The 23,316-nt window shown below is 43.4% G+C and overlaps 2 protein-coding genes across 3 annotated transcripts in view; one reads left to right on the forward strand and one right to left on the reverse strand.

Moving 5' to 3' along the window:
• The first annotated feature begins 8,093 nt into the window (after positions 1 to 8,093).
• fgf18a (fibroblast growth factor 18a) lies at positions 8,094 to 15,542 on the forward strand. Its single transcript, XM_076103963.1, has 5 exons — positions 8,094 to 8,125; positions 11,526 to 11,565; positions 11,738 to 11,918; positions 13,587 to 13,693; positions 13,871 to 15,542. Exons 1-5 carry the CDS (start codon positions 8,094 to 8,096, stop codon positions 14,141 to 14,143), a joined length of 633 nt encoding a protein of 210 aa, XP_075960078.1. The 3' UTR covers positions 14,144 to 15,542.
• Positions 15,543 to 22,092: 6,550 nt separating this feature from the next.
• Positions 22,093 to 23,316, reverse strand: part of fbxw11a (F-box and WD repeat domain containing 11a) — a 17,636-nt gene continuing 16,412 nt past the window's right edge. The window contains exons 13-14 of one of the 2 annotated variants that reach the window (XR_012957410.1): positions 22,935 to 23,009; positions 22,093 to 22,754 (exon numbers count right to left, since the gene is read on the reverse strand). The gene's annotated coding sequence lies outside the window, so the exon portion shown is untranslated. Of the gene's footprint in view, positions 23,010 to 23,316 lie in introns of both variants that reach the window. The other variant, XM_076103957.1, reaches the window with a different exon arrangement.

The following is a 23,316-nucleotide window of genomic DNA, read 5'->3' on the forward strand; positions in this document are numbered from 1 at the left end:
CGGGGGTCTGGGAAAAGGGCTATGGGTGACTGAGCAGAGGTGTCATCGGATTCCTGTCTGAATCTTTCTTGATTGTTTCCTCTGCTCATAACACACATAAAAACCTAAGTCTGAATGACAAAGGGCAGAGGGGAAAGGCAGGTGGGTTTACATGGAGTGAGAGGTTGAAGAGAGAAAGGGAGAAAGTGACAGAAGCCAACAGAGAGAGTGTGAGCAAGGAGGAAAGAGCGTGAGAGATCGAGAAAGAATGAGAAGAAAATGGAGAATAAAACAACAGGCAAAGTGGGAGAGAAAAGGAGAGGGAGAAAGCCTCCGGAGTGCTTTTTCGCTCCAACGGGACAAAAGGTTACAGCATGACGGGGGTAGGTGTCAGGTGATGTGTGACAAGTCCAAATTAAAGATGACATAATGGCGGGGGCCCGGATGGGGTCCAAAATGGGGGCTAACTGAGACTGAGGGTGGGGGCAGACCATGGCAACCAAGTCGAGCAGGGCCATGCTGGGCTGGGCTGGGCTGGGGCTGGGGCTGGGAAGCAGGGGGCTACCCTGCAGGCTCCTCCATATGGAACGCGTTAGCCTAGCGATTGCTAATGAAATGCAGGCTGACGTCAGGCAGACACCCACCCATTGTTTTGCTGCTTAATTTGTTAAAATATTTGTCTTACAAATGAGGATTTTGCCAGGATAGAGGAAGTATAAGAGGCTACAGCCACAGATTAACAGAGGTTGGCAAAGGCTATTACAGTAAGAGCCCAATGTTAAGGCAACAAATGGGGTTTGAGCATTCGCAGTAAAGGTAGAGAAAAGCTATGGGACTTAGTATGAGTGCTAACACAAGAAGAGCCAGGGCCTCAGCTGTCTAAGTGGGAGGTTTAGTGACCCGAGGTGGACTAGCATGGGTGGGAGCGCTGGAAAGGGAGGGACTGCTGTAAGAGGATGTGAGTACGTGTTAATTGCATATGGAAGTTTTTAGCATGAACAAACATTTCTGCATTACTCACAACAATTTGTGTTACGAATGCACCATGCTTCTGCAGCTGCCTGCCTATTTTATGCATCCTCATTTACACTCTTTCGGTAAGTATTATTCCCTTACACCCCCCCCCCCCCCCCCCTCCCCCTCCCCCCCTCCTTCAAGCCCATTCACCCAGTTTCCAACATACAGAGAAGTCTTCCTAAAATAGGCTCAGTGGAGCAAGTTTAAGAATGCTTTTGTTATCCCAAAAGGAGTTGTGCTGTAATTGACCACCACCTGAGCATCTGGCAGAAGTCACAGCGAGCTGGAGAGAAGGGGATGCAGAGGGAGAGGAAGGAACTGTGGATGGAAAGAATGAAAGAAGCGACATAACTGAGATGAACAAATGGAGACTGAGGAAAGACAAGAAAGGAGGAGAGATTAATGGGGGGGGGGGGGGTGGAAAGTGTGGGTGCTATGTCCCTCTCTGTCTCTTGCTCTCTCACTCTGACATGTCAATTTGAAGGCGCTTTATTGGCATGAGTAATGATGGGAGGTGCTGCCAGGGTAATTACATAGCACATTAAAGGGTTTCATAAACATTACAGTTCCTCCTCTGCCCGGTGGCAAGGCTAAAGGGGGAAAAACTGAATGAGAGAAATGGACACAGTGAGAGGGAGCAGAAGCTGCACAAAGGAGAGTAGAGCATGGAAGAGTAAAGGGCACTTATTGGCGACGAGGGGGAGGAAGAGAGAAGGGAGGAGTGTGGAAGAGATGAACAGAAAGTATGACAGAAGTGAAGGTTACCATGATCATGGATTCAATCGCTTAGCGCCTGAACATGAAACAGGAAGAAAAAAAGAAAAAAAGAAACATGCTGGAGCGGCGTCCAACACAAGCCACAGCTGCAATTCACATCACTATGCATCACTCACACGCACGTGCACACTGCACTCATGAAACACCCATCTACACAACTTTGTGCATAACTTTGTTGACGTAATCTTTGCATATGCACACAACCCTTAACACGATAGCCACAAACTCCACACACTCAGCTGTGCACAGTCTGTCACTGACGGGCATGACACTCCGACTCAACCAAACACACAGAACCACAAGGACCATAATTAAACAAACATCCACCCAGTCGCTGAGCGATGCATATTTATGTACAACCTCATTGGTCAAAAGCAATTATCTTCTTCTCTTCATCTTGACAGAGCGCAGCAAATAGCCCCTGCCAATCAGTTACAGACGGCATGGAGTGCCACTCCTGCAGTGAATCTCCATCACACAGGACTTTTTGTGTTTACCCTGTAGTGTTGCAGCATATTATCTTTAGTTTTAATGTTAAATCAATTGTTGTTGAAGTTTATTCCAGTTTATTTCAGTCCTTGATTCATTGGGATGGTCAGAGGTTCTTCAATAGTTGGGCCCTACATGAGGTTCTGTCATGAGGTCCTGATGATACTGATGTATGATCCAAATGCATGAAGTTGATGTCTTTATCTCGGGTTTTTACGAACCACTTCATCAATGCAAATTATCCAAACTTTAGCAAACGGCCTTTCCAGATGTCACAGAGGTGAAGATGAGGCAGTCTTGCTGCTGGATCGCATATGTTGTTGGAGTTGAAGTCAGTATGTTGCACTTGCTTAATCACAGATGTTTTGCATTTTGGGGATATTTTGGCAAACCTCATTCACAACTATGGCAATAAACTCCTGAAGCCACTGAATAACTTTGAAACTGAAAATTGTGTCATGTATCTTGTAAAGATGGCAGGTGTAGCCCAAAGAACACAACTACCTGATTCACTCTGTAAAATCCGGCTTTGGCCTTACAATGACAAGCTAGATTACATAAATAATTACCCAGACACGTGTCCAAAGCAGCATCAAACCCTCCAACTTGAAAGTGTCAAAGTAAAGTTATTCCAGTGCTTCAGCTGGGCTATGTATAGAGGCAACAGCTGCAATGGATTGTGCGACGGAGGAGAGTAAACGCTCATATTCATTGGATTAATCTTGCTAAGCAAGAGAAGGGAGCAGGCTGTGCACCACCAACATCGCCGCTAATAAAAACAATATTTTGCTTTTCTCTTCATCTCAGCCGCGGCTCAATATTGCACAAACGGCTCGCCGCTAATTAATTCCTGCTCTTACTTAGTTGCAGCTGTCGATTCTCTCATCTCACAGACGCGGACAAGTGGCGAACAGGTTCTCATTTCAAAGACCAGCACACTGTATGCATTCCTTGACTTTGCATGGGCCCCTCTGTCATCAAAGGGCCTTTATTAAGTGTCTCATACATTTACACATTGGGGAACAGTTTAAACGTGGCCCTTGATTAACAGACTACAGAGATATATATCCCAGAAACCGATGTTAGCTTGACATCTCACCATCTGATGTGAAGTGTAAGGCCTATGTCTACAGGTATTAATCAAAGCCAAGACCTCTCTCTCCCTCCAGGGATCCCACATATAAGCAGGCTTGCTACTTCGGTCCCTCCTCCCATCCAAACATATACAGCCCATACCTTATAGACAAAGCAAATTGGACACAATCCACTGCACTTGACACATCTGAAAACTCCAAATTTGTGTGTCAACAGAATGATGAATTGCATTTATACTGTTCAAAGTTTTCAGAGTGTTTAACATTTTAGAGTACATAGCGGGGGGGATGATATTGCCTGTCAACTTCTCTTTGACTGCATCGAAACCATGGAATATCTAAACTTGACTCCTCACCTACACCTCTACACACACACGCACACACAACTGTCATAATGAGTCAACAACTGGCGGCTCAGAATGCTCCGAGCTCTGCATTAGGTTCCACTCCAGTCACCCTTAACATAGAGTCCAGCACACCATGCCTCTCCTCCACGATGACCTTGGGGTCAGGCCAGAATGCGCTCATATAATGAGAGTGCGGTTTGGGGATTTGGTTGACTGTGATAGAGAAAGGGCAAGCACGCGCAATGCACCCTGGGTCTTTGTCTGGGTGCTGACGGTATTGACGAGTGCTGATCGATGTTAATTGCTGGACAGAATGGCCATATTGACCAGGCTCCCTGGATGAAGAAGCCTGCAGGCCCCGTCAAAGACAGAGAGAGAGAGAGAGAGAGAGAGAGAGATACACAGAGTAAAAGCTGCTTGGCCCAGAACTAAAGCAGCTACAGGGCCCAACACACACACACACACACACACACACACACACACACACACACACACAAGGCTCTCATTCACTTTAATGAGTCGAGAGAGGAGCACAAAGGCATAACGTCCATCAATGCCAACTCTATTCAATACAACAGAGGGTATATGCAAAAAATAGGTGTCCTGTTGTGTGTCTCTTTGTGTGTGTTTGTGAACACGTGAATGCATGCACATGTGCATTTATGAATATTGTGTCTGTCAAAGTTGGTCTGCATGAAAGTACGATTTTTTTGAGTGCGGAGAAACGGGAAGGGGACATCCGTGTATGTGAGGATGTGTATGCACACAAGTTTTTGTGTACGTGTGTGTGTTTGTGTGTCTGTGTGTCTTAGGCAAGGATCAATAGGCAGGAGCTGCAGAGGCAAAGACATGGGCAATCAATATGCTCGCTGCAAACAGAGGGAGGGACAGAGTGAGCAGATAAAAAACAGCCGGGGAGATTAAAAAGACAGATAGGGAGGACAGAAAATGAATGAGAGAGAGCGATGTGACAGAAGGAGAGAGAGAGAGGAAGAAAGCCCCCCCCCCTCCCTAACTTTATGTTATTTTTTGGTACATGAAATGTAATTTCCAAACCCAGGGAGCAAGCTATTTCATTTCTAAGACTTGCTGCTACAGCTTACACTTGAGCTATGAATAATGTGTTATTATAACTGTCTGTGACTCCAGATGTATTGTAACCAAAACCATGTAATCTTAGTGATATCTTAGTGTAACATGCATTTTTTACAAATTTACAATGGGAGTAAGATCATCTCAGCAATCCATTTGGAATATCTACTATCTACAAATCCACTATTGTTAGATCAGGCTTTCATGCACAGTATGTGAATGGAGTTGAGCTCTTCTATCTGCTTTTTCTTACTTCACCATTGTACCAAGATGTGCTGTAGTCCCTGCTCTGAACCCTTCCATCTGGGCTTAAGAGTACCAGACGGGCCTCATTCCTCATCACCAGAATGTGGTTCAAATCCCTCTCCACAACATTTACACTCGTGTCCCTTGCAGCAGTGCGGTGAGCAGCGAAAAAGCACCCAGACACAGGTGCAAAGACAGAGAGAGCCAGTAGTAGGAAAAAAGGCCAGAGGCCTGTCTATGGAGCATGACTGGAAAGGCATTCAACCACAGTACCCCTACCCAGCCCTGCTCAACCCCGTCCAGTTGTAGAAGTGTGCTTGTGTGTGTGTGTGTGTGTGTGTGTGTGTGTGTGTTTTTTGAAAGTACAATGTTGAAAAGAATAGCCCTACAGTTGGAGCCAAAATAACTGTCCCTGATGAGGCCAACCCCCTCCCACCTCTACACACATACACGCACAAATGTACTCTCTTTCCCTCGATTCTCTCTACGTGCACTGCTGTGTGTGTGTGTGTGTGTGGGTGTGTGTGTGTGTGTGTATATGCGTGTGCGTGTAGGTGTGCGTGTGTGTGAAAATAAGGTATGGCAGGAGTGTTGTGTTGGCTTGGCTGACCGTCTGCGGTTGTGCGGTGGTGAGAGGGAGTTTTGGGAGCGCAGAGCGGGCGTTGCTGCCGAAATCCCTGAGAAATGTTCGTTTTGGATCCCTGTCCGTGCTTACATACCGTTCTCCCGACTGTCTCTCATTCTCCGTTTCATTTTTCCCTCTTAAGGTTTAACTTAAAAGTTATGAAATAGGGAGTCAAAATACATCACTTGAAAGCGCGGCAGCTCTGAAGGGTGTGTGTTTGTGTATGTGTGTGTATGTGAGGGTGGATGGCACACTGCCATCCACCCTCCATCCTGAGTCCGGGGCCACTGAGGCTGCAGGGTTGAGGTTATCTTAAGGGGAGATAATGCAGGACAAGAACTCCCCATTGGTTTAAGACAGATGTTCACCTGGCCGAGGCAGGTGTCTTTGTTTTGTGGAGATCTCACAAACTTTAAACAATCAGAGAAAGTCTTTGCCACTCTCTCTTTCTGTCAGACATGCTGAAATCCACTTCAAAATCTTCAAACTAATTAATTCCTCTCGATATAGTGAAACCATTCGAATTGTTTTCTATGCATTTACGTGTTTTAGATATGTCCACAAACAAATATTAGAGGGATTAGCAGAATAACACAAATGTCCAAAAGAAAATTGCCTAATTCGTGAAAAGTATAGAAGCCATTTGCTTTGCATTGCAAACAAGTGCAGTTATCTCACCTCATTAGCAGATATTGTTTACTGATAAAAATGTATATTTTTGCAGTGTAAGTTGGGTCAGCATCGCATAACGACTGACTAATTCCATTTTGATCCAATAAGTGTGCATGTGTGTGAGGCAGAGAAAGAGAGCAAGAGAGAGAGAGGTGGGAGGGAGTGAGGAGAGGAGGGAGGATTGATCCGCGTCTGTTAAAATCTTGTTCTGGTTTTTCTTGGAGTGAGGTCTGTGCCTGCCGACGCACCTCTCATGTGCAGCCCCCCTCAAGAAGAGCTTTTTATGGAAGGAAACCTTGGCATTTTTGAGAGGAAGAAGGATCTGCATAATACCAGTGAAGTGGATAAAACCGCACGGCTGGGTTCTCTCTTGCATTTTCTCCTCTGGTGTCTGATTGAAACAGGGAGGGAAATATAAGGGGAAGAGGGACGATGCAGGTTCGGGACTGAGAGTCGATCTGATTTGGTGTAAACACGTTTCCAGTGCGCACGTTTTAACTTTTATTTCTTCAGAAACTGGTGAGCTCGACTCCTCTCCTCTTGCACCGCGGAGTTGGCTTTTCTCGGAACGAAGAGACTTTCGTGTTTTCCCCCTACAGAGAAACTGCTTAAACTTTCTACCTTTAAAAAAATAAATAAAAAGGTCGGATTGCATTTTCCCCCTTCAAACATTTTGGAGGTGATGTCATCGTGCTGTGTTTGGGCTGGTATTGTGTCGAGAGGGCGCAGAGAGGACTTCTGCAGCCAAGCAGTAACCAGCGGCTGAGGCAAGCGGGGAAGTCCGCAAAATCAGGTGCAAAGTGCGGCTGTCATTTCCTCGCCGTGTCGCGGGTCCGCCACCCAGTCACAGCTGTTCCCATCCTCTACAGCCACCCCTCCCTCCCTCGCTCGTCTTTTTCCCCCCTGTATTATCCCTCCCATTTTCATTCAGATCTTCCCATACCCCTCTGAGCTGGACCGCTCTGGGACGTTATCACCTTCTCTGTCGGACACTGTTGTTCGGTGTCACCTGAGCCACAGACCCGTTGAGCCAGCGTGGGGGCGCAGTCATGACCGAGGCCCTGCATTACCCTGCGCCCGCAGAGCCCCCGTTTTCAGTTCACGGTTTGCTCCATCAGCCATCCCAGGTAGCCCACCTTCAACAGCTCCTGACCCTGCTCTGCTGGTACTAAACCTGCCTGCTACTCCTGTCGGTGCCGGAACAAACACTCTACCAATTTTTGTATCATCTCACCGGCTCCATAATTAATTGTGGTGACCAGAAGCCTGCTCTTGCGCTGAAACATTACGCATTGGATTACGCACGCACTGCATCTTCCTCACAGGGCTGAGCATCCCCCTGAGGGGCAACAAGGTCGATTGGAATTGGTTATCTGTGACGCGCGAGCGCGCTTTCACCTGTTCCTCTCCTTGTCGGGGACGCGCAGCCTTTTAAGCCCTAACCTCCCCCCTTTTCTTCCCCGCCCATCCGTCTCTCCGCCACTCTGGACAGCTGTTAGAGGTTGCCCGGCGGTCACAGTGGCACAGTTACCCCGGCCTCATACCCCACATTGCCCGCGCCCGCACATTTACGCACGCCGGGAGAACCGGGGCACGCCGCCGCCGATGCCAACGGGAGTGTCCGCTGACTCTTTGACTCTGCACAACATCGAGCGGATTCACAACACAGGAGGAAACTCTCTGGACTGTCGGACTGGCTTAGACCGAGCGAGGAGACTGTCTCTGGGACAAGTTCCATAGTGGAGGGGGGAAGCAATGTGGTCCCTTCTTTCCACGCTGACCGTCTTGTAAGTCACTTTTATCACTTTATCATGTAATAATTGTATTGATGCACGAGGGTCCTATCTCTCTTTTTTTAGTTGTTTAAACTAGTTTCGTGACAGGCATAGCTGCAGATGAAGATGATGGAGAGGAAGGTTGCTGTGTCTAACGATTACATCACTCCTCATCAGTCCCTATAGAAAACATGCCACAGAAGGCCCTGTTTTGATTGGCTGACAGTTCAGGGTCACTGGGTCAGAGTCAGGGCCCTGTTACTCATAAAAGCTGCCATAAACATCTCCATCGCCATCTGCACTTACTTCAGGGATGGCCAAACTGAATTAGAAAAAGGCATTTTCCCATCGCCAAGAAAATGCTTTTTTTCCCCCTATTGAAAATATTTCTGAAGTTGAGTCAAATAACACCGGCTTTATCTAGTGGGATAGGAAAATGATAAAGTGCCAAGAGCAAATCTAAGGGAGGAGGATACAGACTCAGGGGGCTTGAGTTTGCCCATTTGAGGTGTGTCTTGTTAAAAGCCAAGGGATTTATTTTTCTTTCTTTGTGTCGGCTGTACTTCTCCCAGATGGCAGTCATCTCCAGATACTTCTCATTCCTCACACAACCTGGACAGGGTGTGTGCTGCTGGTGTCTGCCTGACTTTCTCTCTCTTCGTCTGTGTCTCCCTCACACTCTCTCCACTTAACCACCTCACTGCCTACATCTGTCTTCCTGTCTTGCTTATACCCCGTTTTTCCACAGATACTTGCTCAGATAAAAAAGTATATATTAATAACTGTTGAATGATGGCGCCCCTGGCAGTATCCGAGGAGGAGCAGTCTTACTGTTTAGTCTGCTGGTTTTAGTTTAGGTCTTTCAGAGTCAACCATCTTTATATTCATTTCCTTCTTGCAGTTTTCTTCAGTTTTACCACAGCCTCTTCACTTCATCCATGCTGTTTTACCAACGTGATCATACTGAAAGTTTTCAAGCCAAGGGCCTTATGCCACAACAACCTGTTATTGCTCAGCTCCCTGTCGAGGCCCTCCGCCTCTCTAACAATTGCTCCACCATAGGCTCTATTACTGCTGATACCACTCACACTCCTTCTCGCCTAACCACCATTCTTCACCAAGGCCCACTGCTGAACATCTGAAACTCTTGCACTGTGCCGAAGCCCACTGCTCCAGTGTTGGCCTACCACGCTAACCACTGCTACACACAGCTGAAACCACTGCTCTGTGCTGAGTCCCACCAGGCCGACCGCTCTCGCTCCACGCTGCTGCCCAGTCCTCGGTACTGAGGCCTGCTAGTCTAACCGCAGACTCCATATGGTAGATCTGCTGGGACGCAGGTTTATGATGTCAGACCCTTGCTTGTTTTGGAAGCCGGCCAAGGCGCACCGGGCTTTCCCTCTCTCCATACCTCCTTCTGTCTTTACTTTACTCGACTTTTATTCGGCACTCTCTTATTTTCTCGTTTTCTCATCCCTCCCCCACCCCCCGGTTGATCCTGTCTCCTTCTTTCCTCTCCCCTTCTCTTTCTCTCTGTGGCTGGCATAATATGGAGTGTCTGTGGTTTTTGTGGGAGTGGGGGAATCCAGTGCCGAGGCACTTTTCCTGCAGTGTCCTCGGCAGCAGTGCAGCCGTGGTGTTTTAACAGCTGAGAGTCCTCACAATGCACAGGCGCTCAGGTTTTTTTGGCTGCGCAGGCAAAATGTGAGGGCCAATATGCTGCATTACCCAGGTTATCTCCATCTATTACAACGACTCAGCGGCCAACACACCAGCTATGGGAAATAAATGTTGAGATAGAGGAGGAAAGAGAGAGGAAGCATATGTATGTGTGTGTGTTAGTCAGAAGGCAGTGACATGTGTTACGATGTGCTTGAGTTGAACCCCCCTCTTCTTTCATTCCAATTATTTATCTTTTTGTCTACTTCTCACGCCAGGCCACACTCTGTGGTTACACTTCTGTCTCTCATTTTGGCAGTTTTTCTCCTTCCTACAAAATGTAACCGTAGCCTTTTTCACCCTCTCCTTCTCACATCTGTGCATCTTCTTTCAGATTTTATCTCTCTCCTCTCTTATTATCTGTCAGCCTTCTCTTGCTTCATCTCCCCTCTATTTATACTGACATCACCTTCCTTCTCCCTATCCCTTTGTGTATCTCCCAGTTTATCTCTCTCTTCTCTTCGCTATCTCCCTCTCTCAGCAGTGTGTATGTCTTAGCTTTGGCCCAGCTGTCAGCTGCCTGCTCCTCCTGTACGCACACATACACCCTGCACACATCTGCACATCTGTGTGCATGCCCATGACAGTGTGGAGGAGTCACCCTGCTAACCCCAAACATAAAGGAAGATGGGAGGCAGGGAAAGATAGGAGAAAGGTAAAGTGAACAGAAAGACAGGGAGAGAGAGATACAGTAGAGAAGAGATAGGGAGGACAACAAGTCAGAGAATACGAGTGGAGAGAGAGAGAAGAGGCATGCAGAGAGATAGAAGATGAGGTGGGGAAAGACAAAATTCGTAGAATTGCTTTTCAGCCCACACACTTGGTTCTGAACTTCATCATTCAGCCACTAATTCAGAACAGTTCAAGGACTGCCAGAGTAGATTTTGCGCAACACAATCACTCCCTTACTAAAGCTGTCAATAACATGATGCATCCAAGGTCAAGGTCTAAACTTCAATTAAGCAATGTGATAAAGTGAGCATTTTTTTTTATTGTAACTGTAACCAGCTGTTTCCATCATAAATGTCTCTGAAGATCCAGATCAGAAGGATAAGTAAGTAATAAGAAATAATACAGAAAAGTTTGTTCATGCTACATCATCATGATTATTCCCAACCAATCCCCATAAATAATCTTTCCACACGTTTTGGTAGCTCATGTCACTTATTCATAGCAATTCTAAATGTGACCACATTCTGCTCTCCAAAGCCACATCACAGCTTAGCATACACCTGTAGTTCAGCCCAGCTGTCTACATACACAGAGCTGCCAAATACGCCAGCCCAGTCCCTTAGATGTCCAAATCAAAACATGTTCTAGTTGTCTCGGCATGTTTGCCATTTTGCCACGGTCCAATGAGGTCATTTGGAGGCCAGATTTTGGTGTGGTGAAAGTCATGAACGGGTCAGTAAGTGAGTTTGGACTGAAGACTGGTAGCGTAACAATAAACACTGCTCTGGGTGTTGTCTGTCTGCCGATCCCTCGACATCTGCTTGCCTGTCTGTATGTCATGTCTCTGTGCCAGCCACACACACACCCAGCAATATGAGTAATCACCCAATAAGGAAAAGACATGTTGAACAGAAAGAATGGCAGAGAAGAAAGAGATGGAAATGATGGTGTCACACATAACTCTTCCAACGTTCAATGTTGCTTACATATTTCTAAATTCAGCTGTTTCCACATTTTCCAGATGTATCCAGATGTTGCTGGTGATGTGCAATCCATTACAGGTAAGAGTTTGCATGCATGACAAAGAGTGCTCCTACATTACAAAGGAAAAGTTGCATATTAATACAAGGTGCAGTTTTATTAAGCCTGTTCATGAGTTTCTGTATATGCAGTGTGCCAACCTCTGGGTGTGTGTCTGCCTCGGTGTGTGTGTGTGTGTGCGTGTGTTCTCAGCAGGTACTCGGTGTGGATGGGGTCAACTTCAGCGTGCACGTGGAGAACCAAACACAGGTGCGAGACACCATGAGTCGGCGACACCACCGGGTCTACCAACTCTACAGCCGCACAAGCGGCAAACACGTCCAGGTGCTGGGACGCAGAATCAGCGCTCGAGGAGAAGATGGAGACAAATTTGGTAAGACACACACACACACAGTAGAACACAGGCACTTCGGTACGTGTGAGTCAGTGTATACATATAGATGCTTCCCTACACACTCACACCGACCAACGGCTGCAAGTACAAAGACTTGAAGGTTGACCAAGTGCATGCATGAACGGATACAGAATGCAACTGTGCCGGCACACTCACAAAAGCACACACACATGCCTCCCCAGGCTTTGGCAGAGGGGCAGTGGAGCTTGTCTTGGGAGTACAAAGACCTCATCGACTGGCTGCTGACTCAATGATTCACTGGAGAGAGAGAGAGAGAGAAAGAAGGTGTTAGTGAAAACAAGTGTGAGTTAGCAGGAAAAGCCTGGCAGGTAGTGTTAGAAACTCATCTCCTTCATCGATCCCGCCATTGATTTCTCATCCTCCCTGGAGTCTCCTCTGGATTTAAAACAGCAGGCTTCCTCTCCGTCCCTCCCTCCATCCTCGAACACTCCCTCTGTCCATCCCCCACTCCCTCCTCCTTTCCACCTTTCTCCATCTGTAATGATGTCTAACCCATTCTTAAACCACACACAATCAATGGGCAGAAGAAAGCCAAGCCATAAAGCTGGAGTTCATATTTCTACATGTGCTCAAATGGTCGCTCTTATTGCACATCCTATTGATTCACAAACATGTCAGGTTTCTAACACGCCACTTCAAGCCATAGATGAGACCACAGACACAAAAGCAGGTCTGCTTATAGACAAATACCACTCGTAAGCTGAATAATCCACCCAAAACTGACCAACTATGGCAATGAGGCATTACACAGAGGAATCAGGAGCAGAGAGAGAAGAAATAAAGCATAGACGAGGCTGGTGCATGAAGGTATAAACATGAAGTGAAAGAGCAGAAGGGAGACGAGAGGAGAGTTGGGGGAAGAGAGCGGAAGAGGGCAAGAGGGAGGGAGGTATTGATTTCTCTTGACCCCTTTGTTGACTAAGGTCATGTAGGAACCATTTTAGGGATTTATTTTTAAACAGGCACAAGCGCTCTCTGAAGATGTGTTGTTGGTGAAGCGTTATTGCCTGGAAGGATGAACATGCATGCATCTGCACACACACAAATACACAGAGGTGCACACACACACACATGCACTCACCTTAAAACAACAGTATCGCAGACACTCAGTCTGTTCTCCCGCTCCTCTCGGCCCACTGTGCTCTGTCTACTGTTAGCTGTTATCTTTTTTACGAGGCCCATTTGTGGTCAGCGGCCTGACATCCATGCGTGTGACCGGGCTTATCTGCCAACCATCTGTCCAGCCAGAGACATTTACATTGGCCCGTGATTTATCAGCATGTTTAATAGCAACTATGAATCCTAAAACTGTGATTCGTTGTGAATGCCGTATCTGGTTTAAAAAAACAAATCTGATTTAATGGTGGCTGGTAATCTGTGCAATTAGTGTCACACTACTTGCTGTGGGCTTGTTCTTGTTGTTGTTCTTTGCGATGGAAAATGATCTCACGCAACATAAAAACTAAGTGAGCTCTTAATCTGCATCAGCGTTTATCTTTCTTCGTCTAATATTTGTGTGGCACAACCCAATAAACCTGTGACATCCTGCAAACACAACATACTGTATTTTTCTGCATTGCCTGCGGCTCTAATGTCTGTCTGTCCCTCTGTCTGTCCCTTCACAAGCCCAGCTCGTAGTGGAGGCTGATACCTTTGGTAGCCAGGTGAGAATCCGGGGCAAAGAAACCAATTTCTACCTGTGCATGAACCGCCGCGGAAAGCTGGTAGGAAAGGTGAGACTTCTTTCTTTTAGAGACACGTTTATCAAGAATCAATTTATCTTTAAAGTGTCCTGACCAGCCTTTCTTTGTTTCTCCCAACCTGTGTATGTGTGTGTGTGTGTGTGTGTGTGTGTGTGTGTGTGTGTATGTGTATCTGTATGGGTACCTGTGGTTTCTCTGCTCTCTCAGAAGGCCAGTAATCGAAGCGAGGACTGCGTCTTTGTGGAAAAGGTTCTGGAAAACCACTACACAGCTCTGATGTCAGCGCGCTACACAGGCTGGTATGTGGGCTTCACTAAAAGAGGCCGTCCTCGCCGTGGCCCCCACACACTCCCGAACCAGCAGGACGTACACTTCATGAAGCGCTTCCCGCCTGGTGAGCAGCCCGACCTCACCACCCCCTTTCGCTTCACCACCATCAGCAAGCGGGGCAAGCGGGTGCGTGCTACCGGGCCCCGCTAGTAGTGGCTAACACGAGCACCCACTGTCTTTTCATCCAAAGCCTTGACCTGAGCCTGCCAATAGCTAACCCAGTCATCTCCTCTGTCACACACGACTGAACGCCTCTCTTTGTTGGGACAAACATTGACCAGAAACTTGATGAATCATTCATGGGGTTTAGCTTTACACCTACTAATTTGCCACTACAACCCACTAGTTAGTGATCATTCCTCTTAGTTTTAGTCCCCTTACTGGACCAACTGGACCATTACTGGTCCATCGCTGGAAGCTCTATGGACCTGGTCTGCTTCCCTTCATAGGCCAGAAATACTGAAGCTGAAGGGCAGCCAGAGTCCCAGACTCTACGGAGGCCTTTATTCCAATACCACAAAAACCACAAGGCCTTCGTGTCTCCTGTTCTGGACCAGCTGGACAATGTCATGTATGGGATTACAACTGGGCCATACAGAGAGAGAGAACAAGGGGTGGGAAAGACTGACTGAACAAGAGAGTGGGTGCTTAGCCTACGGATAAAGGGAAAACAGGAAGGAGAGGACAGGAAAACGGCAGAGTGGACAAAGGGATAGAGCGATCTGCACAGATCAAATGGACCAATAATGGACTGCTGACATGTGACGCACTTATTTGTCTCACTGCTAAATTGGTGTGAACCTGTGAGACTGCTGACAAAAGGATGAATGAGGGAACGATCGAGTGAGTGACTTACTGAATAAACGCATGTTTGTAAGAACGAGAAGACAAGGAAATGTATGTAAAAGTGTGTGTGTTTGTTTGTGTGCATGAGTGAGTGAGTGCACCAACAACCATGAGTGAAGCTGGATCACGAGGGACTCTGGAAAGGGACCATCCAGTCCCTGCATGAACCCGTGACAACTCACCGCGGGGACTGAAGCTTTAAGAACTGGAATGTATAAAAACCAAGCTGCACCAAAAACAGCAAGCCAGTCACAGCAAACCAAACCAACAACCGACCAAAGACAACTGGAGACCTTCTTCATGACTCCTCCCCCCCCCACTCCCCCAGGGACACTGCAACCTCAGCTTATAGGTGCAGAGGATGAGAAGTGCAGGGACGAGCATGGCGGGGAGGGTGCCTTGTCTATTAGCATTGCTATAGAAACGACCCAGGGGAGGATGCTCCTGTGTGATACCGTGGATACAGAATGCTGCTACCAGGACATTCAGTGGAACAAACCAAAGTCTCGTGCATACACACAGGAGAAAAAATATTAAAGGGAACAATTTATTGAAAGTTATATATATTATATATATAAAAGAAGACAGAAACCCTAAATAAGCAATCTTACTATGATGGTTATTATAATTATTACGATAAAATTATTTCATTTATTTATTTCAGCTCTGTGTGCAGCAGTCTTTCTCGACTCAGTAAACCCTACAGAAACATTTCCTGTGTGTCACAGCCTCTTTAAACTGCTTCTTCACGTGCTCTCTTTTCTGTCAAAGAATATGTTGTAGAAAGAGATTCAAGTTCGCCGAGCCTCCAGATGTGCTCGGCTGGCTTCAAAGCCCAATAAGTTGATAGACAAAAATGATTTGTCATGTACCAAGCAACAGTTACCAACCGTTGCTTGTTCCAGCTACTGTGATCTGAGGGTTTGATTGTTTGCTCTGTTTTGTATCACTCTAAATTGAATATCTTTGGGTTTTAGACTGTTGGGTGAACAAAACAAGCCAAGAAATTTCCCTGGGCTCAAAGAAATAGTGAGACGCAGTAGGGTTGGGCGATATGATGAGATATACCTAGATACAGTATACATTTGTCAATCATCAGAGATTGTGCAATACATTATATTCCAAGATATTTATCGCTTTAATATATATGGTTGTATTAGATCATTGTTGGCAATATCGCAATCAATCAGTGTGCAACTCTAATGAATTGTAATATTGAGTTTGAGGGACTTTTGCATCAATGTACCTTAATTTGTCACGTATTCAGTTCACTGGATTAACCAAAACCAAACATTGCCCCTTTTTAATTGATCCATACAACTTCTCACATGAATTTACAATATTTTATATAGAGTTGCATCTATTGTGATATATTGTATCTATATCGCCCACTCCTAATAGGATTTGTTATTCTATTTGCATTATATAGATGACAAGATTAATTGTAAAAAATACACAGTTTTTTTAGAAAACTACATAATAACTAATATTCTCTGAGCAAGTATCAACGGCCAATAGCAGCCAGTCACTGCAAAGCTATCAAATTCTGCATTTCCCACAACAATTAAAAAGTTATTCGACGACTTCAGCGCTTTAAAATGAAATCAACAGATTTCTAATAGATACAAGGGGCAAGAACATAAAGGCGGCAGAAGAGCAGGTTCTGTAGTTCACATAGTTCCTGTCAGTATAGGTTGAAGTCACTGAAGCTCGAAACTCAGACATTTGCTTTAAAAAAATACAAATCTAAGATGGACCCGCCTCACTCGGGAACCGTTTGAAACTGCTGAGCACTGACTGTTCAAAATCAATAGTGACCTCCACATTTTTGCCATAATTACACAACATGAAGGCTCAGACAGAACAGTGGAAGGGAAACATGCAGTAGTGAGTTAGAGTTTCGTTGCTGCTTCTCGTCTCCTCTATCCTGCTCTTATCCCCCCCATGCCTCCCCTTCCTTCCCTATCCTAGCAGGAGGTCATTGAAGAGATGTCGCTGCCAAATGACCCAATCATGCCAGCAGACACAAACAGCTGACTCAGGGGGGGAAAGGGTTGTACCAGAGGAATCCTATTGCAAGGCAGCAGGAATCTGTGCTGGAGGGGGTGGTACAAGGGGGAGACAGTGGGGTGGAAGGGAAACAGGGGGTTGGGGTGGGATAAAGAAGAGTGAGTAGGGGGTGGTGGGGTGAGTTGTTCATTTCTGGAACGTTGCTCTAGTTCCACTCGGGAATGATGGAAATATTCCGCGTAGCCAAACCCAGAGTGGAAGGTGTATGGTAATCATGTCGGGGAAGGAATGCCAAATATGTGCGTGAGAAAGGAGCTGTGACCTGAGAGCTGCAGGAATTATGGGCCAAAATCCCACAGACCCAGAGGAAGCACACACACCCATATCCAAGTCATGCACACATCATATACTAACGGTGCTCCACCAAGCACAAATCCATCCCACATAACTTATTCCCAGAGTTTAAAACATTCTGCTCTACTAAACTAAACCCAGAAATTTTGGAAACCAACTCCCCTCCCTCTACTAGTCGAGAGAATACACACTGTACAATAACCATACCGACGCATGATAGAGCTCAATTACACAAGCCAGATCTTTGCTATAAAGCCCTGACTTTAAGCATCTCACATGCACATTCCTCCTTCACAGTTACAGTATTTACAAGACTGAGTATGTGATCTACTGTAACAGGTTGTTTAGACTCTAAACTAGGCTACCCAGCAGTCAGAGCCCAAGTCTCCAAAACAGATCACACCGTGGGAGATTGCTGAGTTTATACTCCCACCTGGTGGCCATCCTTGATACACTGTCATCCCACAATGGTTTAACCAACATTTGTCTATCTTAAATGACTTTATGTCAAAATTGTAAAACAAAAAAAAAAAGTAACAATTATGAAAATATTGGAAAGTCTTACTAACGGATACCGAGAACCAAATGAATGTGTAACGCATATACAATGTGGTTTCAAATTAAAGAAAGTTGACTTTAATATTGTGACGTCTTTGTTGATGCAAATTTGCCTTCAGTTATTTTATTTTTTACAACTTTTGACAATTGAAAACCTGAGGAATTCTACATACTGTCAATCACTTGTACTCGCTTTGTTAAAGTGAAAAAGGTCTAAATTAACTTGAAGGTCTGAGGACTGATCCATTGTTAATAAAGTCAGTACAAGTGATTGATAGCGTGCAAAGTAAAATAAAAGTAACTAAAGGCCAATGTGTATTAACTAAGTTGGTTATACAATGCTGAGGTCAACTTTGTTTCATTTATACCTACATATATTTTTATCCTTTTTTTTGAACTAGTGCGCCTGCTTGGAGTAGGCCGATTGCTCGGCCCGCGGAAGTTTTGCATTGCCTGTAGGCTCCAAGGAAGTGAAGAGGAATTTGGTTGGATCCTTGCCTTGTACGGCAGATGGATTCTCGCTATGTCTCAAGATCACAGAAGCACCGCATATCATACAAAATGATGCAATAGAGTGCATGCACCAGGGACTCTGGAGAGGACATGGAGAGGCGACTGGTCCTTCTAAAAAACAATGGTGGTTCCTAAAGAGGTTAGCTTAGATGCTGCAATAGCATCAGTTACATCATAGCTGGAGAGTATTTCTTCATTGAAAGAAGAGCAAAGAACGCCACTGAAGATTTTTCTCAATGGCAAAGTCACAGTTTCAAATGACTTCTTCTAAGATGGTTTTGTGAAACATGTTAAGTCAATCTTCTGCTGCACAGAGCACTATAGCTTGTTTCTTCAAAGTTTTTTTTGTATTGAACATGGCGCATATCCAAAGTGCACCAAAGAGTAACGGGCAAAAATGTAAAGTTTATTGTTAAAACAACACAATCTTACCAAGTTGCCCCAACTTCGACAATGAAAGTCCTGGGGTCATGTGAAGTAGATTGGATGAACGGTTATTGAGATATGTGAAGGACATAACCACATACACATATACATACATAACCTATATACACACACACATACATCCAGATAGACCACACTATGACTTTTTAATGAGTTTTTTTGTGATTGTTTGCTTCTGTGTGTGTACACTGCGCTCAGAGAAACAGTGGAGGAAAACAGCTCTCCTTCAGTGTTTTGGACGGTGAGTTTGGCTAACAGCTAACTTGACTATATACCAGTACACACACTGCTATGCACTTCCCGGTCGCTGCTCTGTGGCCAGAGACACAGTGGGGGGAAATGTTTTGCTCAATTTATTGTTTTGGACGGTGTGTTGTCTGACAGCGAACAGCTAGCTGAACCACCAGTACACACACTGTTGAGTACATCACCGCCACTCAGCCGCTGCTACGCGGGTTTAAGTCTTTTTTTATGAGATACGATACGAGGACTTTCTCAAGGCATTCCAAACTGACATTTTATGACACATTATACTATGATATTTTAAAGACATACTATTGACTATGACCGTTTATCACATACTATAATGTAACTTTATTATGACGTACTATACTATGACGTTAAATGAAATTCTACAGGACTTTTTATGACATGCTATACTATTACTGACTATTAAACATTAATGACTTATTGTCAAATTACATTTTTACTACATAATATACCATAACATTCTAGAGACGTTTTGTATGAGATACTATGCTATGACAATTTAATTACTATACTTTGACTTTTTTGTAAAATTCTAAAATATACTATACAATGACTTTTCTATTAAATAGTACATTATATATATATTATATATATATATATATATATATATAATATATATATATATAATAGTGTACTATGACCTTTTTATGTCAATTTTGTGATATACTCTACTCTGACTTTGTATGACATCTTCATGCCGTACTATACTATGATCTTTTTGTAACATTTGTATGACATTGTTACAACGTACAATTTAAAAAAAAAACTACGACTCTACTATGACATTTTTATGACATATAAAACTATGACTTTTTCACGACTTATTTAATGTCATAATATAGGATGTGTTTTATGACATACTAGTATGACTTTTTACATTTGACTTATTTTACTATGACATTTTATTACATAATGTACTGTGACTTTTTATGAAATACTATACTAAATTGAGCAAGACATCAATACTTTTTTCACTTTTTTGTCGTAGTATACTATGACCTTTTTTATGACTGACTATCCTATAATTTACAAACTATATTATGACTTTTTTATGCACTTTGAAAAAATTTAACTTTCAATGTCATATTGTACAATCACTATTTAGTGATATTTTTATAACATAATATACTATAACTTTTTGACACACTATACTATGACTTTTTATGACATACTATGAAATACAACACTATTACTTTTCAATGACAAACTCCTGAATTTCCCTTTTATGATATGACTTTTTTTTTTACAACATTCTAACTGATTTTTTGAATACTCTACTGTGACCTTTTATGACATTTTGTTTGAATAGAATATCATGATTCTTACGACATGCTATACTAGGACATTTCATGACACTATATTATTACTTTTTAGGACATATTATACTATTCATTTTACATCATATTTTCATGACATACTATAGTATGACCTACTTATTCTGATTATTTTACGACACACTTTATTCTGATGTTTTTATGATGATTTCATGACATATGAGAAATGATTCACTACATTTCATGACTGTTAATGCCATACTACACTGACTTTTTTTTACAACTATTCTATGACATTTTAATGACACAATATAGTATGACTTTTTAAGACATACCATACAGTGACTTTTTTATGACTTGTTTTTTTTTTACAGCATCCTATATGTTTTTTCACAACATACTATGACTTTTTATATTTTTGACAAACTATACTCGGACCTTTTTATTACATTTTTACGACATACTATATTATTACTTTTTATAACATTTTAGTATATTTTATAACTTTTTAAAACTATAGCAGGATTTTTTTTAATGACATACAATACCATGACTTTTTATGTTTGTTTTTTTACAGCATTCTATACTGTGACTTATTTATGACTTTTCCTTGATTAACCAGTTTTTAATGACATATTTTACTATCATATGATATTTTTATGACTTTTATTGAAATACTATACTATGACTTTTAACAATAAACTATACTATAGACTCAGACCTGAATTCCAATAGCTAGTTAAATTAGTTACAAAGTCAGCCTACTACCACCTCAAGAATATATCCAGGATTAAATTACTTATTTCTCAGCAGGATTTGGAAAAACTTGACACGACTACTATAACGGTGTCTACACAGGTCTCCCTAGAAAATGAATTAGGCAGCTTCAGCTGATTTAGAAAGCTGATGCTAGAGTCCTCACTAAGACCAGTTCTGAGGTCTTTACACTGGCTTCCTGCCTGTCAAAGGATTGCTTTGAAAATACTACTGTCGTTTTATAAAGCACTGAATGGTTTAGGGGCAAAATACATGTGTGATGTTCCGCTATGTTATGAACCATCCAGACCTCTCAAATCATCTGGGACAGGTCTGCTTTCTTTCCCCGGAGTCAAACGTAAACATGGAGAAGCAGCGTTCACTTTTCATGCACCATTCATCCGGAACAAATTCCCAGAAAACTACAGGTCAGCTGCAACCCTCAATTCTTTTAAATCAACGCTGAAGTCTATTCTGTTTGCCGCTGCCTTTTATTAAATAGTTTCTTTTATTATTCTATGTCATACCTGTCGTATTCTACTTTAGCTCGTTATAATTTTCTAGTCTCCTAAATGATTAATTGTATTTAAATGAATGTTTTTCTTTTGTACTCTGTCTTTTGATGTTTTATGAAAAACGCTTTAAATTGCCTTGTTGCTGAAATGCACTCTATAAATATACTTGCCTTGTCTCGCCTTTTTATAACTTTTTAATGACATACTTTAGTATGACTTTTTTATGACACATGTAGCCAACTATACTCTGGTATGTTATGACTTTTGAAAGACATACTATACTGAGAATTTGTTACTTTCTTTGCCATACTATAGTAGGACCTTTGTAGGATATTTGACTAACTATTCTATGACATTACATGACTATAATATGATTGTTTTCGACAGACTATACTATTTCATGGATTTCTTTTGACCCACAATACTATAACTTTTTTCGACATACTTTACTATGACTTTATGGATTTTTTCAACATGCACTCATGGACAAAATTGTTGGTACCCTTCCGTTAACGAAAAACCCACAATGGTCACTGAAATAACTTGAAACTGACAAAAGTAATAATAAATAAAAATGTACTGAAAATGAACTAATGAAAACCAGACGTTGCTTTTGAATTGTGGTTCAACAGAATCATTTAAAAAAAGAAACTAATGAAAATGGCCTGGACAAAAATGATGGTAACCCTAGAAAAGATTGAACATAATTTGACGATAGGGACATGTTAAACTAAGGTGTGTCCTCTAATTAGCATCACAGGTGTCTTCAAACTTGTAATCAGTCAGTCTGCCTATTTAAAGGGTGAAAAGTAGTCACTGTGCTGTCTGGCATCATGGTGTGTACCACACGGAACATGGACCACAGAAAGCTAAGGAGAGTTGTCTCAGGAGATTAGAAAGACAATGATAGACAAGCATGTTAAAGGTAAAGGCTATAAGACCATCTCCAAGCAGCTTGATGTTCCTGTGACTACAGTTGCACATATTATTCAGAAGTTTAAGGTCCACGGGACTGTAGCCAACCCCCCTGAACGTGGCCACAAGAGGAAAATTGACAAAATAAAGACACGGATCATACAAATGGTAAACAAAGAGCCCAGAACAACTTCCAACGAGATTACAGCTGAACTCCAAACTCAAGGTCCATCAGCGTCAGATCGCACCATCCGTCGCCGTTTGAGCCAAAGTGGACTTCATGGAAGGCGACCGTGGAGGACACCACTGTTGAAAGCAAATCATAAAAAAAACGAGAATGGAATTTGCCAAAATGCATATTGACAAGTCACAAAGCTTCTGGGAGAATGTCCTTTGGACAGATGAGACAACACTGGACCTTTTTGGCTCATCAGCTCCATATTCACAGACTCAAAAATGAAGCATACAAAGAAAAGAACACTGTACCTACTGTGAAACATGGAGGAGGCTCGGTTGTGTTCTGGGGCTGCTTTGCTGCATCTGGCACAGGGCGTCTTGAATCTGTGCAGGGTACAATGAAATCTCAAGACTATCACGGCATTCTAGAGCAAAATGTGCTGCCCAGTGTCAGAAAGCTTGGTCTCAGTTGCAGATCATGGGTCCTCCAACAGGAGAATGACCCAAAACACAGCTAAATACACCCAAGAATGAATAAGAGCAAAACATTGGACAATTCTGAAGTGGCCTTCTATGAGCCCTGATCTAAAGCCTATTGAACATCTGTGGAAGGAGCTGAAACATGGAGTCTGGAGAAGGCACCCTTCAAACCTATTATGACTTTCTGACATACAATATTATGACTGTTTAA

This window comes from Anarhichas minor, unplaced genomic scaffold (assembly GCF_050575085.1).
Source record: "Anarhichas minor isolate MPS153535 unplaced genomic scaffold, ASM5057508v1 ptg000028l, whole genome shotgun sequence".
NCBI classification, from domain to species: domain Eukaryota; kingdom Metazoa; phylum Chordata; class Actinopteri; order Perciformes; family Anarhichadidae; genus Anarhichas; species Anarhichas minor.

Coding starts and splice junctions, on each gene's coding strand:
- fgf18a (XM_076103963.1), top strand. CDS start 8,094: ATGTGGTCCCTTCTTTCCACGCTGACCGTCTT. Junction 11,566..11,737: donor TGATGTGCAATCCATTACAG/GTAAGAGTTTGC, acceptor GTGTGTTCTCAG/CAGGTACTCGGTGTGGATGG. Junction 11,919..13,586: donor AGAAGATGGAGACAAATTTG/GTAAGACACACA, acceptor TCCCTTCACAAG/CCCAGCTCGTAGTGGAGGCT.